Genomic DNA, 18,140 nt, shown 5'->3' with positions numbered 1-18,140 from the left:
GTCACATGCTGCCACCGTGTTGCTGGCAGGGCACGGGGTCACTTGCCGGAGCCAGAGCAATGTCTGCCTCCAGAGGGCTTTGGGCGCAGAGAGAAGCACATGTGGGGTAAAGCAGATGAAAAGCCACCGATTGCCACCCGGTAGAACCGCGTTGTCCCTTCCCGGCTCCTCTGCGGTGCCCTCTTGGCAGGGAGCGGTGCGGGGATGCCGGCGTGCGGAGGCGGGGGATCCCACGGGATCCGCTCCTGCTTTGCAGGAGATCCACGCACGCACAGCAGGCTCTATTTTTATCCTGCTCCTGCCTGACTGAGCAGCTCTCTGCGCGGTGACATCTAATTTAGCAGCTTCCCCGCACCCCGCTGGCTCCGCACGTGAGGGGGAAGCACAATGCAGCAGCTATTTTTAAACCCATAAATATTCATCGCTCTCCGTGATGCAGCAGCCGCCGCTGCCGGTGGAGCGCGGGGGGGCCCCGACCCGCTCCCTGGGCTCCCCACACCGCGTTCACCCGCCCAGGGAACACCGGCACCGGGGGCGGGGAGTTCCCTGGGGGGATCCGGCCCCATCCGCTCACCGGCAGCTGCCCCCGCGCTCCCCCCGTGCTCAGGGGGGTTGTTCCCGTGTGGATTCCTAGGCCTCGTTCGCTCCCAGCCCCTGCCGGTGCCGGGCCGTGCTCAGCTCCCGCTCTGCCGGCTGCCGGTCCCGCTGCCCGGTCGATGCCGGTTATATTTAGCTCCGTGGTGGCAGCGAGAAGCCGGTGCCAGCTATTTTTAGCCATCCTGCGGTGGGAAGGGTCCGCGCGGGTCGTGCTGCACTGCAGGTTTTGTGCTGGTGGGTGCCGTGTCCCCCACATGGGACCCCCGTGGGGTGCAGCCCTGGGGCTGCTCCCACTGCCGGGATCGCCCACCGCCTCTCCGGGTCCCAGCTCAGTCCCCCCATGCCCCTTCCTGTCCCCTTGGCCCCTCGGCCCCGTCCCGCGGCGGATGACTGTGTCACCGGAGCCGCCACATCCCGACATGGCCATCCCTGCTCCCGCTGCTTTCACAGCTCCCGGCGGCGCTGGGGACGGTGATGGGCAGCACGGGACTGCTCCGCTCCCCGACCGAACGGGGAGATGCCAAAGAAGTGCTCAAGAGCACCGGCTGTGGTTGCCGGCTGCTGCCTGCCGGGCTCCCGGCAGCATCCCGGGACAGCCCTGCCCGGTGAGCCCGGCACCGGTCCGGCATCGGGTTTGGCTACAGGCACGGAAACATCAAAACTACCTCTAAGACCATCGACTCCAATCAGTAACCAAGCACTGTCACCTTCACTACTAAACCATATCCCCAAGTACCACATCCACACGTTTTTTGAACACTTCCAGGGTGCCAGACTCAGAAATGGCCTGGCCCCGGTGGAGCGCGGGGGGCTCCGGGGAATGCGGGGGTCTCTGGGGAGGATCTGTCCTAGGCCGTGTCTGGCTGCCGTCAGGTTTCCTTTTCCTAAATGAGGCGAGATCCAGGCCAGGCGCCTCCTAAACCGTTTATCCTCCCTCAGCAGCGGGACAACGTCAGTGCCCGGGGCCGGGCTGTCCCGCCGCGGAGGTTCAGGACCGGGCCAGCGGGAGCCGCGTCCCTCCCGGCGGCCTCGGGGCCCGGTAACGGCGGCCGCTCTCCATGGTCCTGAGCCAGCCTCGCCGGTGCCCCGGGGCAGCGGGACGCCGAGCCGCAGCCCAGCCCGGCGGTCCCCGGCCTGGAAAGCTGGGGGCTGGGCTGGGAGCCCACTCCGGTTCGCCTGGATCTCGCCCCGCCCGGTGCCGCCGCCGCGGGTCGGGTTTCCCCGAGTAAGCGATGCCGGTGCAGGGCGGGGGGAGGCACCGTGAGCCCGCCAGAGTGAGAGTAGGGGGGTCCTGCTCCCCGCAAAGAGCTGGGGAGGGGATGAGGGGGTTCCTGGGGGGTTGCGGAGGCAGCACCGGGGGCACCGAGGTCCCGGGAGGCCCGGCAGAGCCGGGGGGGCTCCCACCGGAGTTCGGCGGGGACGCGGCGGGGCGGAGGCCATGGAGTGCCTCGGGACGCCCTGGTACCAGCTGCCCTGGGCTCAGGGGTCTCGGCAGCTCCTCACCGGGTCTCTCCGGTGTCTTTCCGCGCCTCCCTGCCTGAGGACTCGGGGCAGCTCTTCCCCCGTGGGGCGAGATCTGGGAAGGCTTCGGGCGCGGGGCCGAGGGTGCTCGGCGCTGCGTGGCCCCCCCGGCGGGGCGGGCCGGGGGCGGGGAGCCCCGGGGAGGCCCGGGCGGAGGACCCCGCCCACCGGCCCCGCCGCCGCCGCCGGCTCCGGGGCCGCCGCGCTGCGCGGGGCGCGGCCGCTCCGGCCCGGGGCGCGGGGCCGCTCCGCCGCCGGGGGCTGCACAGGCAGGTGAGTCCGCAACGGGACCACCGGCGGGGCGGGAGGCGGGGAGGGGAGGGCTGGCAGCCCTGCGCAGAGCAGAGCTTCCCCCGGGGAAACACCGGGGCTTCCCTCGCCTGCGACGCCCCCGGTGCTGAGCGGAGCCGGGGGGATCCCCGGGCATCCCCGGGCTCACGGAGAATCCTGGCGTCCGCCCTGCCCCCGCTCCTCAACCGCATTTTCTGGGGCTGGCAGCGACCCCCGGGGTCGGGCTGGGAATCCCCGAGCCCTGTTGCGGGCTGGGAAGCCCGCGGTGGGGCAAGGGCTGGCTGTCATCGCCGTGCCTGGTCCGCATCCCACCCGCAGGGTGTCCCTGTTCCGTGGACGAATCAGCCCTCTCCCTGGACACCGGGTCCCGGCTCATTCCGGTGGTTTCCCGGGCAGCAGGAAAAGGGTACCAAGGGGCTGTGTTTGTCCCAGGTTACCTCTGGAAGACTTGGGGGGCTGGTGCAGTGTGGGTCTCCGGGGTCCCGGTGCCAGCGATGTGTCCTGAGCTCTGGTTCTCTCTCGGGACCCTCCTGGATCCCGGGGCTCCGGCAGTGCAGGGGGCAGCTCTGCACAGGTGTGACCTTGGGGTGTGTCGGCGTGGCAGGGCTGTGTGACAGTGCCCAGCCCTCGGGGTGCTCACCTGCCTGTGCTGTGGGGACCACCCTTGGATGGCCACCTCTGCGCCACACCGAGGAGCCCCGGTCAGCACCCCGAAGTGCGTTTGCTGGTGTTGGGGTGCTCCGGGGAGCAGCGGGACCAGCAGGCAGCTTTGCTGGTGGCATAGCTCGGGGCTCCCGCAGCACTGAGCTCTGTCTGACCGGCTGACACAGGCGCCTGTCAGCGCCAGTGGCTTCGGCTGTGGGATGGTAGGAGAGCACCTGGATATTGTCTCCAGAGCTCCGCTGCCACGACCGGCACAGGGACAGGCTGGGACCCCTGGATGTGGTGGGAGCCGGGGCTGAGAGAGCCGGGCAGCGCTCGGAGCGCTCAGACATGGCCCTTATCTGCTACCACCACCCTGGGAACTCGTTGCACGCTCAGCTCCAGTGAATTTCCTTTTTCTGTTTTTGTTTCTTTCCTGCTGACGCTTTTCCCCTCCGGAATCAAGGGCTGGATGGGGCCCATGGTTACGGGGTGGTGTGAGCGGCCCGACCCCACGGTGGGGTGGCAGTGGGTAGAGCACAGCAGCACCCAGCACCCACCTGTGCCGGTCCCCTCGAAGGAGAAAACCCGCTGCATGTCCGCGTGTGCCCCGGGCACTCCCGGAGAGTGGAGCCGGGAGCAGGAACCTGCTGAGCCGCTGCCTGCACATGTTTTCCGTGGCATTCCCCGGGGGCCGCCTGCAGCGGCCGCTCGCCCGGAGCCGAGGCTCAGGCTGGTGCGTTCTCCGGCCGCCGCAGGACGCATCGGCCTCCTGCGAGCAGCGATCGCGGCGCCGTGACCTTGGCAGGGCGGGAGCTCACCCCGCCTCTGGCTCAGCCCGAGCGTCTCCGGTTGTTACAACCCAGCTGCCGGCGCAGGAGACGTGCCCAGCCCCTGGGGCCTGATCCTGCCACGCAGGAACCGAGAGCGAGGTGATGGCCGGGCGCGGGGGAAAGCGTGAGCCATGACGGCTGTACCGGTCCCCATCCTTGTCCCTGCTTCATGGCTAGGGTCAGATGTGGTGCTCACGGCAGCGCAGTGACGGTTCTGCCCCATCTCCCCTAGCCTGACACTGTCCCCTTGTTGTCCCTGTCTCAGATGTGCCAAGTCCAGCTGAAGCCACTGTGGGTGTGAGGAAGGCAGTGCAGCACCATGACTGTGACACGGGGGGTTGTCCTCTGCCCCATCACCATGGGACTGCACCTGCAGAACCTCTTGCTCCTCCTCCTCCTCCTCCTGGGTTCCTGCCTCCACCCAGCCGCTGCCTTCCCCAAGGGCTGTTACCCCTCAGAAGAGGAGGGGCTGAAGACCTTTCGCTGCAGCAACGCTCAGCTGACCGAGGTCCCCAGAGACATCCCCAATGACACCAACAAGCTCTACCTGGACTCCAACCAAATCCGCTTCCTGCCTCGTGATGCCTTCCGGGACCTGCCACTCCTGCTGGAGCTGGACCTGTCCCACAACGCCATCGCCAGAATCGAAAGTGGGGCTTTCCAGAGCCTGGCAGAGCACCTGCACTCTCTGGACTTGTCTTCCAACAGGCTGGTGTCGGTCAGCAAAGACACCTTTAGCAACCTGAAAGCCAAGGTGAACCTGTCCAACAACCCATGGCTGTGTGACTGTCGGCTGCAGGAGCTGATCCGCACTGTGGAGCTGGCAGCCGACTCCTCAGGAGGCATCGTGTGCGACTCCTCCACTCAGGAGGAGCACGTTGGCAAAGCTTTCCTGCAGGTCATTGCCGACACGGACTTCTGCAACGTGTACAAGAAGACCACGGACATCGCCATGCTGGTCACCATGTTCGGCTGGTTCGCCATGGTGATTTCCTACCTGGTCTACTACGTGCGGCAGAACCAGGAGGACGCCCGGCGACACCTGGAGTATCTCAAGTCACTGCCCAGCAAGCAGCGGCGATCGGAGGAGTCTTCCACCATCAGCACTGTGGTGTGAGCACCAGCATCCTGCAGGACATGGGGACGAATGGAGCTGCGGACCGGCCACACCAGGGGCTGTCACCAGCCACTGGCATCGCACAGAGATGCTCATGGATTCTGTTCTCCTCAGATGTTCTGTTCTCCTCCTGGCAGCAGCAGCCACGGTTGCTGAGTCCCTGGCTCTGGTGGCTGAGGTCAGGGATGGATATCAGCTATGAGCATGGAGCATCTGCAGCATCCTCCCAAGTTACGGAGGACCCGGAGCAGCTCCTGGCTTGTGGCCATTGCTCCAACTGAACTGGACATTTGGACTTCATCTAAAACTTTTTATATTTCCTTTGCAGAGATCCCTTGGGGCATTAATGGAATCGGTGTTTTCATCTCTCCCCGGCTCCCCCTTGGCTGCCCAAGGAATGGTCTGGCAGCCCAGGGCAGCCTGGGCCTGGGTCCCCGCTGGGAGGGCAGTGGGGAGGAGCAGTGAAGGTGCGAGGCCAGGGCCCTGCCAGGTCACTGGCCCTGCAGGGTCACGGGCTGCGACCGCAACCAGCGGGACCAAGAGGTGGGGCAGGGGGTGGGGACACACCGGGTGGTGCCGCCCCATCTTCCGTTTCATCTCCCTGCCCCTTTCCCGGCACTGTCAGGCCAGGTGGGGCAAGGGGTGTGGGGGTCTCCACTCAGACATGGGATCGCTGATGGCCAAACCCAGGGCCTTTCCCATCGGAGTGTGGGGAACAAGAACCAAACAAGGAAGGAACTCCCTGGGGCAGAACCCTTTGAGGCTGCCAAGGAAATGTGGGTGCTGATGGAGGGGCACTTACGGGTTCTGGCAGTGGGTCCAGCCCTGCTGGGATTTTGGGGGAGCGGGTTTCCCCTCGGTGCTCTCGGGGACAGCGTGGGAGGGTGTTTGCAGCACCCTTGGCCATCTGCTCGTGTCACTGCCAGAGGGGAGCTCTCACCTCACAAGCTGCTGACCGGTCACTGTGATGGGAAGCAGGACAGAGGGAGCTGCCACAGCTCCTCCATCCTCTCCCCACTCCCGCACAGCTGTCAGGAGCCTGAATCTCCCCTAAAATATCCCAAAGTCCCTTCTTGACACTTCCAGTATTGGGCTGCAGGTTCCTGGTGGCAGTGGTGGAGGTGATGCTGAGCACAGGGCTGGACAGGCTGGGGTCAGTGCCCACTTTTTGGGCATGCAGGGTCCAAGTGGCAACTCAGAGCAAAGCCAGAGTAGCCCCAGACTCTTCCACCTGCCTGTCTGGCCTCTGGGATATCTGGTTTTGCTGGTTTTGGCCTTTTTTTAAACCAACCAATGCTAAATTGCCTTAACTCACCAAGAGCACCAACCAAAGCTGCTGGAACCTCCTCTGTACCAGGCCAGACCTGCCTTGTTGCCAGGCCCAGCCTCAGCCCCACGTGTGGGCAGCACACTGCGGTGCAGGCACGGCTCTGCCTGTGCCCTGGTGCCCCGGTGCCGGTGGGAGCCGTGGGACTGAGCTGGCCAGCAGCAGGGCCCCCGCCCTTCCACAAGTGCCTAATTCCAGCACAGAGCAAGAGCTCTGCAACGCACAAACACCTCAGCCCCAGCTCCCATCTGGGCGTCCCTGCAGCCCCTGTAGCTCCTTCCCCCTCTACAACCGGCTGAGGAGAAAAGGGGCTGGGGGGACCCGACTGAATCCCCCCAGGCTGCTCCCCCCAGGCCACCGCTTGTGTCAGCAGCACGGGGGATGCCGGGACCACCCGACCTGTCCGTGTTTGGGCTAAGGGACATTTTAGTTCTAACTAAATTTTGTCTTATACGACAATAAAGTTGTCTTTTACTTTGGAGCCGGTGGCCGGCGTGTGCTGGGTGTGTGTGTGTCTGTGGATCACCGGGCCCTGGTGACGTTGTGGTTGCAAAGGAAAGACGGAGGTGCTGGCGACAGCCGATGTCTTTGTGGGCAGGCGCTTGCAGAAGAAACAGGACACCCTTCCCTCCGGTAACCCTGTCCCAGCCTTCAATAATGAACACCCGCGGCTCGGCTCAGGTCGCTGGCACCGTGCCGGTCCCCGCGACACCCAGGACCCCGTGGAGCGGTTTCCCAGGGCTCGGCTCCGCTCCCTGCCCTCCTGTTCTCCCAAGAGCAGCCCCCGGCATCGCGTGCCACAAGGGCAGGATCATGACGGCCCCGAGGGACGGGTCCTTCCAACACCACGGTCCAGCCGGTCCCCACAAGAGGCGTCTCCGGTCACAGCCCCGACCCGGTTTGCCGGCACCTCTTCCCGCATGATCCGCGCTGGAGTCTTGTGCCATGGAAGGTGAAACCCGGGTCCTAACGCAGAGTGACAGCTCCTGCTCGTGGGACATTAACCTTGTTTGTCACTCGGCTGTCTCCAGACGCAGACCCCGGGCTCTGGAACAGATGGCTGCCGTCCCCCGCTCCGGTCACTCCCTGGGGATTCTCGTCCCGCGGCTCCCGGAGCAGCTGGGGAGGGCTGGGGGAGACGCAGGACACGTGGCCCCAGCTGCCACCCTGTCCGTGGGGCCGTGGCTCCCGGAGCCCTGCCGGTGTCCCCTCTCACGGGGCTGGATGATGCTGAGTCCCTCGGCGTCAGCCCTGCTCTGGATCCCGTCTGTGGAATTATTTGGATGGAAACCACCAGGCTCATTGCAGCCCACACTGATGAGCACAGGGGAAAGGAAATGGATTCCAGGGGTTTGTCTGGATGCAGCCCACACTGGCCTGTGTGGGTGTACAGGGGGATAAAATACATAAGAAGTCTTAACAAAAATCTGCAGTGAGATTTGGGAAGGTTACTTGTTCTGGGATGGATGGAATTCTGCTGGATTTAGGCTGTCAGTACTGTCAGATATTTAATCAGGTGTGACAGGGAATGGGGAAGAACAGAAAAATGGGTTTATGGGGATATTTCCTGGGGGTGCTGTGGCCAATCTGGGGTCTTGGGAGCAGGGGGACACGGCCTGTCAGATGGCTTAACTCTCAAGGAGGGATTTTTCTCATCCCACTCTTTCCAGTTATGAGGTGCTGTGGACCAGATCCTGCTGAGAACGCACTCAGCACGGTGGGTACAAGGGGCTCAGTGTTAAAGGCAACACTTCTTCAGCAAGGAATTAGAAACATTCCTTTCAACACCCCTCTCTGGGTAGATTTATCTGCAGGGATCAGCAGCAGGACAATTAACAGCATGACCTCCTTCTGTGCGTTCCAGCACGCTGGTAAATCTCCGTTATTAACTTCCAAGGAGCTCTGCCTGCCCGGTCATTAACTGGCCTGTTCTTCTCTCCAGGATGGAGGAAAACGTGTCACTGGGGCAAGATCTACAACCTGAATCCGCTTGGCAGGGGTGACTCTTTCCCTGCTTGGTCCTGAAATCCCTCGGGAGCACAGGGATGGAGGAGTGCTCCTGGGAAACCCCCAGGATATCCAAAGGGACACCCTGCCCATGAGTCCATGCTCCTAGCAGCAGGGCTGGTAGCAGGGAGGGCTTTTGGGAGAAAATCTGGGGAGAAAGTTTTGGGAAAATTTTGGGAGAAGCCCTGTTTTTCCCTGCCCATGAGTGAAATGTGTTCCGCAGCAGCGGCCCCAGACTGCATCCTGAACTTTGAACTGATTAGATTTCCAAGGGGGAAGGAAGGATGTCTAATTGTTTAATTTCCACAATTAGAAAAATATTTATCAATAATTAGGAGTGATGGCAGCGATTACACTGGGATTAAAGCCAGGCTACACTTCATCACCCGCCTTTCACTCAGGGACCTTATTTATTTCTTTTCACCCCCCAAAAAAATCCATGTACAGCTGCATTGCTGCCAATAATGAATCATCCTTATTCACTGCCTGCACAGAACTCATTAATCTGATGATACCAGTGGTTCTAGGAAGGCTGCTGGGCACATCGTGTGGTAACTGGGCTTGGGCAGGAGAAAATTTAATTTCAGTGGGTAGGAAAATGAAGCAGAGCTAAAAATCACAATAGCACTTCCTGTGCCTGTGGTAGAGAGCTCAGTGGTTCAGCCAGCCACACACTCCCTTCCAGACTCCCTGGTGATTTTTCACTCTCATCACTCGTCCAAGGCAGGCATGGCTGAGTCCAGGGATCATTTTCCAACAGCTGCTCTTCTAAGATGAAGTTGTACCAATTAATAAAGTTGCATGACCATCAAAGTTTTCCATCTCAGAGGGAAATGTTACAGTTTCAGGTATTCTCAGGAGACCCAGGGCCGTCAGCCTTCATGGTCTGGGGCTCGGGTTCATCCTCCTGTGGAAGCACCTGTGGATGTGGCACTTTCAGTGCAATCTGGTCACTCTTAGAACACCCTTGACTCTTGGTTAAGCTTTGTTTTCAAGCAACTTTCCACCAAAACAGCTCCTGGAAGTGTCCTTGGAGGAGTTCCTGGGGGCTGGATTAGGCAGGGCTGCACCACAAGGTGTGCTGAGTGCCTGGGATGTGCCAATTTCCCACAGCCCCCTTGGGGGCCACGAGCTGTGTCCTGGGTAGGTCTGTGGCTCCTTCAACTCCTGTTGCCTTAAATTTAGAGGAAAATCTCAGTTGTGGGTTAATGAAGCTGCTGCAGGGAGTTAAGACAACTTTCCCACTGGAGCAGAAGTGTCACTGTCACCCGATGGATGAGTCCCATCACCACTTGCAGCTCTGCAGTGGATGTTTGAACACGTGTTCCTTAAGTGTTTCTCAAGTAGGTTGTTCCAGGCAGCTCTGATGGGAAAACAATGGGCTGCAGCTTCCAGCTGGCAGATTATTCCTGTTATTTTTGCCATTTGTGGATGTTTCAAAGCTCTCGTGTGCTGTCAGTACGTGCTGAGATCCAAGAGGTCTGTGTGGAGAAGAGGACAGGAAGTTTGACGTTCTAAATTTATTATTTGTAAGGACTCCTTAGTGCTCTCAGGGTGTTGTAGAGGTCCTTGGCACAGAGTGAGGTGGGAACTGTGGGACCAGGGCAGGTTAAAGTGGGGGTTCAAAGGGCTGAGCCTTGCAGGGGTGATGGAGTTGCTCCACATCACCAAGAGCATCAGGCACAGCCCAGGTTTCCATGATTCCTCCTGTACAGCCAAAGCCAAGCAGAAGAGAAGGATTTGAGGAGGGTTTAAAGCAGTGAGAAAGGATTTTGCAGCTCCTCACAAGCTGCTGCAGCTGTGGGAGGTAGAGAGGGATGGGAACAGTTGAGGTGAGAGCTGATCACAGGGATTTGTATATCCCGAGGTGTGACAGGGAGGAGAGAGGTGTGAGGGATGGTGTCAGCAACAAAAGGCTCAGCTGCATCCCCAGGCACCCAGCTCTGGCCGGATGCAGAGAACTTTCACACAGGAAAGGTCAGAGAGAAGCCACTTCCTGTCAGGTTTTTATAGTCTCCACAGAATTACTGACATAAACTCCTTTGCAATGTGATACTTAAATATTTGAGCTATTTTTCTACTTTTAGAATAATAGAATTCCAGGATGGTTTGGGTTGGAAGGGATATTAAAACTCATCAGCTGCACCCCCTGTCAGGGCAGGGATACCTTCCACTATCCCAGGTGGCTCCAAGCTCTGCCCAACCTGGTCCTGGGCAATTCCAGGGATGCAGGGGCAGCCCAGCTTCCCTGGGTAACCTGTTCTGGAGCCTCACCACCCTCACAGGGAAGGATTTCCTCTGTTTTCCCACTCAGTTTGAGGCCCTCTGAAGAAGTAGAGGTGCTGTAAGAGCTTTTAGGAGGGAGTACAGTTCATTTGTGACTCTCCACAGCACTTAGTATGTACTTAGAGCTTTTTTCCCTCATAACTGATGCATGTGGCATTTCCTCCTGCTGAAATAGGCCAAGAGAACTGGGCAGCACCGCCGAGCCCGGCTGCTTCATCTGTCTCAGCCTGAGCCGTGCGCGGTGTCCAGTTGGCAGCGAGGATAATCAGCCCAAGGGCAGTGGAAATGCTCATTACAGCACACTTTATTCCTCAGTATTTAATAAGTAATGACTCTGAAAAGCTCGGAGCGGGGTCTGTGCCCGTGCCATCTCCTGCTGTGTTCCTGTCACTATGGATAAGTTAAACTGGGTTGAATCGGGTCGATTTTTGGATGAATACCCACCAAGGAATTTTGAGATGTTGTAAGAAGTTTGGGTTATTGAGTGGGAGATGCTTCTTTTTCTTGACTTACTTTTCCTTTGGGAAAAAAAAGGAGGAAAGCTGGGCACTGCTTTCCACAGCTCAGTGTGTGCACAGAAACTGAGTCCTCTGATGTCCCTCAACAAAGTGAGTCTGGAAGGTAGAAACTCCCACAGGGAACAGCTTAGAAAGAAGCTCTGAAAGCCTGTGTTCCAGGAGCTGTGCCACGGGAGGCTCAGCTGGGGCTGGAAACAGTTGGTGTTACACATGAAGTTCCTGATAGTGATCAAATAATCTTTACTCACTCTGTGAGCAGGGTGATGGATCGCTGCAGATCCAGCAGCTAACCTTCCAAAGCGGGTTGGGATGAGGTTTCTCTGGGAAGAAAACGTTCCCATTAGCTCAGTGCTTTGGCAATTTGTATCATCCGGTGAACTCGTCAGGAATTCACAGCTGGTGTAAAAGGATCGTCTGTTCCTGCAGCACCTGGGGCCAGCCGGGCCCTGTGAGAGGGTTTGGTGCAGCTGAAGGGGAAGATGCAGGAGGAGGAGGTGGAAGAGGCTCTGTAGAATCTCTGCTTCCCTCTGGAATGGTCCCTCTTTATTCTGGGGACAAGAAGAGAACCATAACCTGGGTCCTTAATCCTCCTGAATGCTGGGCTGTGTAATCTGTTACTCACCCTCTTTTGTCTTGGAGATCTGATTTTCCTTTCTCCTCATGCCCAGGCTGGAACATTTCAGAAACAGTGAAAGAAATGTGGAAAAAAAAAAGGGGGGAGGGGGGAATGTAATGCTTTTAAATATCAAAGATCAAATTCTTGTGTTAATATCTGCTAGAAATTCCTCACAGAGATTTTGGCATATGTCAGTCTGGCACATAACTCCACCACAGCCACCTGCCATCCTGCCTGGAATTGTTTGTAGCTCCTTTGTGTTCTCTGAGCAGCACAAAGCTGTGGCGTGTCTGGTGTCACCACCAAGAAACAGACTCTGCACTAGGCCACGTGACAAACTTCCTTTTTTTCCCATTTAATTACTTTTCCTTGCATCAGCACTGTGTTTTAAGCAGGGCTTTTTCCAGTCTAAGGGGTCCCTGAACACAGAAAAACCTAGGGGTGTACGAATGAGGATGTTTTGTTCCAAAGAGAACAGAGGATTCCAGGATTGGCAGCTAAAATGAAAAGATCACCACAACACCAAGAATTCTTTCACAGCTGCTTTCTGGTTTTCCAGTCTCTGCCAGTTTAATAGCAGGATTTTGCTCCGTACATTCTGGCTTGAGGACTGGCACAGGTCCGACATGTCACCTCATTGTTGGGACTGTAAGTTCCAGGACCACAAACCACTGTGAAGAGAACAGAGTTGGGGTTCCAGCCAGTTTCCCCCCATCTCAGGGGGGCCAGCAGACATCCCCATGAGCCTTCCTGGTGTCCTGTGGGAGCTCCTGCCCTTCCCAGAGCTCCCTGAACCTCTGGATAAATCCCCCCAACTCTACAACCTGCAGCAGGTGCTGCAAAAGAACTTGAAAAATCAGCAGAGAATTTTCTAGCAGGACTTCCATGAAGGGAATTGCTTCTTATGGGCTCTGGATCTTGAGGACTGTCACTCACAAGTGACCTGGAAGGAAAAAAACCCACTGCTCTCCTTCTACTTTGCTTGGAAATGCAGCTACACCTGTGAGTGCACTGACACGCTCCACTGGCTCATTTCCTATCATTACATTAAATCTACAATGCGAATGTCTTCCCAAAGGATGAACAGAAATATCCCTGCTTTTGACCCCAATATTTCTCTAATCCTCCCCAGAGCTCTGTGCCCAGCACTAATCAGCTATATTTAAATCAATGAGCTATATTTAAATGGATGTATTTTATATTTACCACAGCAGCTGGCACAGTTCTGGTGGGTGTGGTGGTTTTTCCCGAAACCTGGACGACAGCTGTCGATGGGAGTCATGGAGAAGCTGTTGTCCACGTAATGTATTGTAGGAACAGTGGGAAACTCATGCTTCAAATCGTGCCTCAGCTGATGGAAAAACTTTCCAATTCGCTCTGCTGCCTAAAATTCAGAAGTATTGGGAAAATAAAAACATAGTTGGTTGATTGTTGTTGATTTAAAAATATCAGGAAATATTTTCTAGTCCTGATTTTCACACACTGACTTGTCACCTTAATTGTGAGTCTTCCTTGGTTTCAAGGAGGCTGGAATCAGACCTAGGTTGTGAGCTGATCCCAGGATTTAATATTTAAAAGGCAGAGAGAACAGATTTTAGAAACTGGCTACAGTTGACTTACTTTAAATTGCATTCCATTGACCAAATTATAAATTAAAAATTTCATTTAGAGGACTGGGAGTTCAATATAAATAATAATGTTTATCCTTCTTTATTATTATAAGCGAAAACAAAGCAAGTAATGAGCCTGATTTTTTAACTGTTTTTTTTAAGCTATTTGTATCAATTTGACTTCTAAACCCATTTTTCTTCCTGAATGGAATTATTTTAAATCCACAAATCATCATTTACAATATTAATCCCACAAAATCTGGGTAAAGATGGATTACTACCAGTCATATCTGCAGGAGCTAAGGCAGAGGTGGGGGTTAAAGAGGCAGAGAAGACACGAGGTGACTGACACAGAACCTGTCGGACTTTCCTGTTTGTCACATCTTCACAGTCGTAAGGATCCTTGTGGCAAAATTCTTCCCATTCTGGTACAAATGGATTGACTGTGGATGGAGCAAAAAAGATCCATGGAAAAGGGGGGAAAAGATAGATTTAGGTCCTTGTGGTTTCTATCCAATTCCTTCCTTTTTTTTAGTAAGAGTCAGAGGTCAATCAATATAAAATTGGGGATGAGGAGGGAAATATGCTAAGCTGAGGTAATGGAGCTGATTTCTCACATAGCACCCTCAGGGTCCTAAAAGAGCTGAAGTTTTATGTAAAACTAAAAATCTTAGAGTCCCCAATTTGTCATGAAAGTTTCTTGACTTTAATTAGGGGAAAATATCCACAAAACTGTTCCATAACCTGTTGGATGGTCCCTCTTGTTGTGTGGTAAGAGCAGATACAGGAGTGAAAGTGGTCAGATAATTAAAGAACAACTTCCTTCCCTCAGTGATAAACCATCTCTAACTCAAGGCTGCATCAGGGCTGATTTGTTTGTGAGGTTAAACCACCTCAGTATTGCCATGAGGGAGCTGTGAGGTTTTTGCTTTGGCTCTGTGCAGTTTCCTGGAATCAAGAAAAAAATTCAAGGCTGGGTTGGATGGAACTTTCATCTTGGAATGTTCTAGGGGAAGATGTCTTTGCCTGTGGCAGGAGGGGAACTGAATGAGCTTTAATGTCCCTTCCTACCCAAACCATCCTATAATTCTAAAACAAGAAAAATCAAATACTAAAAACCGAAATATGACAGTGACATTAGGGCATATTATGGGCTGTCTCCTTCCGACCATCCTCTCTAACCTTGGTAATAGCTGCTCTCCCTAGGATTGTAAAAAGTTGAATGCTACTTTTAACATAAAAACTGCGTTTTAGCTCCATCTGTGGGTAACAAAAAAAAATTACAGGGACTCCAAAAAAACCCCAAACCAAACAAAAAGAATCCCAAAACAAACAACCAAACAACCGACCAAACAACCAATCAAACACCAAAACAAGCAAGAAAACAAAAACAAAAACAAAAACAAAAACAAAAACAACCCCCCAAAAAAACTAACCAAAAAAATCCTAACCACCCACACACAAACAAAACAAAGACCCCAGAACAACTTTCAGAGGTACTCTTGACTCTGCTGTTCTTCAGTGTTTATAGCACTCACAAGTTGTTCATAACAATAAATGATCCCTCCCAAATAACTGAAATTGGTTACCTAGAAAATTAACAAACAGCTCATACTGGAGGCTGTTCTTTGGTGTCCTGATAGAGTGGCACTTGTAGGACGAATCTGTGATGTGGCAGTTCAGGTAGGAGATGGTGCTGCTGAGGATTTTGGCTAATTTGTCGACAAACAAGTCGTTGATTTTCAGCCTGCAGTGCACTGTGCTAAAGCGAACAGACACCTGATAGGCATGGTCAGCTTCCCTGTAGGCTGGGAGGAAATAGCTTGGGTGTGAATCTGGGGTGTAATCACAGATCAAATCTTAGATTATCAGTTTTTTGTATCTGAAGTATGGGCTATTATTCAAATTAAATAAACAAATAAAGCACAGTCATTAATTATGTCACAATATTTTTGTCCTTGACAAAGCTGACTCAATAGTAAGAGACATTTTATTTTGATGTATACAGGAATTTAGGTACTTACTGGAGATTCTGTTCCCAAATAATAAAAACAAAACAGGAGGTGAATAGTAAAATGGCACAGAACCAGCATGTCTACAAAGCCGTGTGTCTGAAAAGGATTGGTGCCAATTCTATGCAATTATGGTGTAGGAGTAATTTTATTATTATTTTAAAAGTTGGTGTTTCTCAAGTATTTTTGGGTTGTTATGTTGTGGGTGGGAAGTGATGTTGATGAAGAGTAGTTACAAGACATGGAAGGGGCTGGATGCAGATCTTAGATAACTCTGGAATTCTTGCAGTTAATGCTATATCTAAGGGTAGAGATTATTTTATTGCCATGCATTCTTGGGATCAGTAATATTAAACTTTTCCCAAAACCATGAGAGGGTGCATGTGTGTGTATAAATAAAAAAAAAAAATTCTATTCTGGAATAAAATTTTTTAATTTTAATTAATAATTATTTTGGTGTTTTTTAAATCAAGCATTGCAATAAATACAGAGTACAGAAACCTACCAATCTACAAAGGCCATGTGCTTGCTCCTAATTTAGCAATCTTACCATAAACCATGAATTTATAAGCTTCAACAATTTCTGTTTCTTCCTGTGTCGTAGTTTCGATGACTTTGTGGGAGAGAGTACAAGTGTAGGCACCAGACATCGACACCATGAAACCCATCACCATCAGCTTCCCTGACTCTGTCAGATTCACATATCCTTGCCCTAAAACAGAAATATTGGGTTACTACAAATAAAAAATGTGGAAATGTCCACTTTCTGATGTATTTAGAATATTTGAAGCTGAAATCTTGCTCTTGTGCATAATGATGCTGGTTCGTGTTAACCTGAAATGATCTAAAATTTATTATTTTTAGGATTTACTACAAATTTCCTTTTAGCTCAAGTATTTGGAACTTTTAGAGGGAGAAGAGAAACAGAGTTTAATGTCAGAACTTGTGGAAATATCTGGCAAAAGGCTAAGGAACTATTTGGAACCACTGAGGGGTGTGAATAGAAACAAGGAAAATATGTGATATTTTTAGCCTGAACTAACCTTGTAAATCTCTTCCATCTGGACCAATCCACAAATAGTTGGGATCTATTACTCTTTCTTGAGAAAGAGCCAAATCCATACAGACCAGGAACGGGCTGTTTGTGAACACCTTAACGTACACATTCACTGCAATACAGAAACAGGTAAATTATTTAAATGCTGGTATTGAATGCAATCACATAAAAAAACAAACCCTAATTAAAAATTGTGTTTAAACTGTATTTTTCAATTTTGGACTTGCGAAGTGTAATATTAAAGATTAATCTCCATTTGTTCTTAATTAGTATCCTGGAACTGTCCACAGTGTGGCTGGTGCTGACTGTTAGAGGGAGACACGTGTATCCCACACACAAACTGTGGTGCAGGAGGCAAAAAAAGCACCCGATTTTTCACTGAAACCCTCATTTAGATGTTAAATTTTCATCAGTGCTTCCAGCAGCACTGTGGGATAAATATATTTCCATCCCCATCTCCTTTCTCTTGTTCCTGTGAATACAAGGTTCCACGTGTACCAGTGCTACATAATGATCCCTGGGCTTAAAACTCCAAATTCCAGTGAAAACTAGATATAGATAGAAAAAAGGACAAATTTACCTTCATGCCTGGTGTCACCATAAACTTCATTCTTTCCAATTAAATCAATAGATTGCTCTTCCTTCGGTTCTGCTCTCACTATAGGGAAAAGTAATTGGAATATTAGAGATCAGTCTAAATGTGTGATTGTTAATCCTTTATTTCACCCTGTTTTTTGCCTAGTTTTGTTTCTTTTGTCTTACTTTCCTTTTTTCCCTATGCTTTTTTCTTAGCAGCAAGCAGGAGTCCTTGTTTTTGACCTGTCACTTTTTAATTGTTTTAGTGCCTATGTTACAAACCTGCCTGGATGTATCAGGTTCCAGACCAGATGAGCCTTCCTCTTTACAACTGGAGTAGTTATAAAAATGATAGCATTTTTATAAAAGCTCTGTAGTGTGACCCTGAGATGACACAAGGTAGGGAACTCTCAGCCCTTTCCCTTCTGCAGAACAGCAGACTAGTGTCGGGCACAAAGGTTTCTGTGACAAGAATCCCCAGGAGAGGTGAAAATTATTGGAAATAGAGTTTTTTTTCAGGCCATGGGCACACTGGGGTGGTCCTGCCCAACTGTTGTGCCCCAGGGTTAGGCTTGGGGGACAGTGGGGTGTCACTGGAACCTGTGCCAACCCCTCTTAAGGGTCTTCATTTCCCACTCTGAGGGAAGGTTCTGGGGGGACAACTGGAGCAGTACCCATCAATGGGGTGTTAATGGAGCCCACCTGTCCCCTTTTTGGGGGCTTCATCTCCCACTCTGAGGTAAAGCTTTTTGGGGACATTTGTCCTCCACACCCACCACGCTGGAGCTCACCCTGTCCCCTCTAACAGGGCCTCCATCTGCCACTCTGAGGGAAGGTTCTGTGGGCATTATCCCCCCCACACTCAGCAGAGCGGGACCCGCTGACGGGCTCCGATCCCCTCTACCACCCTCCGAGAGAACCGGCCCCACACCAACACAACCCTTCTTCCCACCCCTAGCCCCGCTCACCCCATCCCGCCGCCACCACCACGGCCACCAGGCCCAGGAGAGCGCCCGGGGGGCAGCGGGGCCGCCCGCCGCCCCCCGCCATCCTCCCGCCGCCCCTCACAACGGCCGCCGCGGGCGCGAGGGGGCGCTAACGGCCCCCGCTCCCCCCTCCTCCATCCCCGC

At 53.6% G+C, this 18,140-nt stretch overlaps 2 protein-coding genes across 4 annotated transcripts; one reads left to right on the top strand and one right to left on the bottom strand.

The window, feature by feature from the left end:
* Positions 1-2,338: 2,338 nt before the first annotated feature.
* On the top strand, positions 2,339-6,816 carry LRRC3C (leucine rich repeat containing 3C). The gene is made up of 2 exons (XM_015651367.3): positions 2,339-2,391; positions 4,150-6,816. The coding sequence occupies exon 2, from the start codon at positions 4,204-4,206 to the stop codon at positions 4,999-5,001; it is 798 nt and encodes a 265-aa protein (XP_015506853.1). The 5' UTR covers positions 2,339-2,391; positions 4,150-4,203; the 3' UTR covers positions 5,002-6,816.
* A 1,821-nt stretch (positions 6,817-8,637) lies between these two features.
* ZPBP2 (zona pellucida binding protein 2) lies at positions 8,638-18,060 on the bottom strand. Of its 3 annotated transcripts, XR_001525094.2 has the most exons (10): positions 17,979-18,060; positions 17,015-17,092; positions 16,421-16,546; positions 15,928-16,089; positions 14,955-15,173; positions 13,723-13,808; positions 12,962-13,139; positions 11,762-11,808; positions 11,388-11,687; positions 8,638-9,816 (listed from the first exon to the last, which is right to left on the bottom strand). XR_001525094.2 is itself a non-coding variant. In XM_015651025.2 (9 exons), the coding sequence occupies exons 1-8, from the start codon at positions 18,058-18,060 to the stop codon at positions 11,798-11,800; spliced, it is 942 nt and encodes a 313-aa protein (XP_015506511.1). In that variant the 3' UTR covers positions 8,638-11,687; positions 11,762-11,797. The 3 variants fall into 3 exon arrangements, 2 of the variants coding, with proteins under 2 accessions (XP_015506511.1, XP_015506510.1); XM_015651025.2 differs by having other exon boundaries at positions 8,638-11,687; XM_015651024.1 differs by lacking the exons at positions 8,638-9,816; positions 11,388-11,687; positions 11,762-11,808 and adding an exon at positions 11,815-12,426.
* Between the last annotated feature and the right edge of the window lie 80 nt (positions 18,061-18,140).

This window comes from Parus major, chromosome 27, assembly GCF_001522545.3.
Source record: "Parus major isolate Abel chromosome 27, Parus_major1.1, whole genome shotgun sequence".
Taxonomy (NCBI): domain Eukaryota; kingdom Metazoa; phylum Chordata; class Aves; order Passeriformes; family Paridae; genus Parus; species Parus major.
This window is presented reverse-complemented; position numbering and strand designations above follow the sequence as displayed.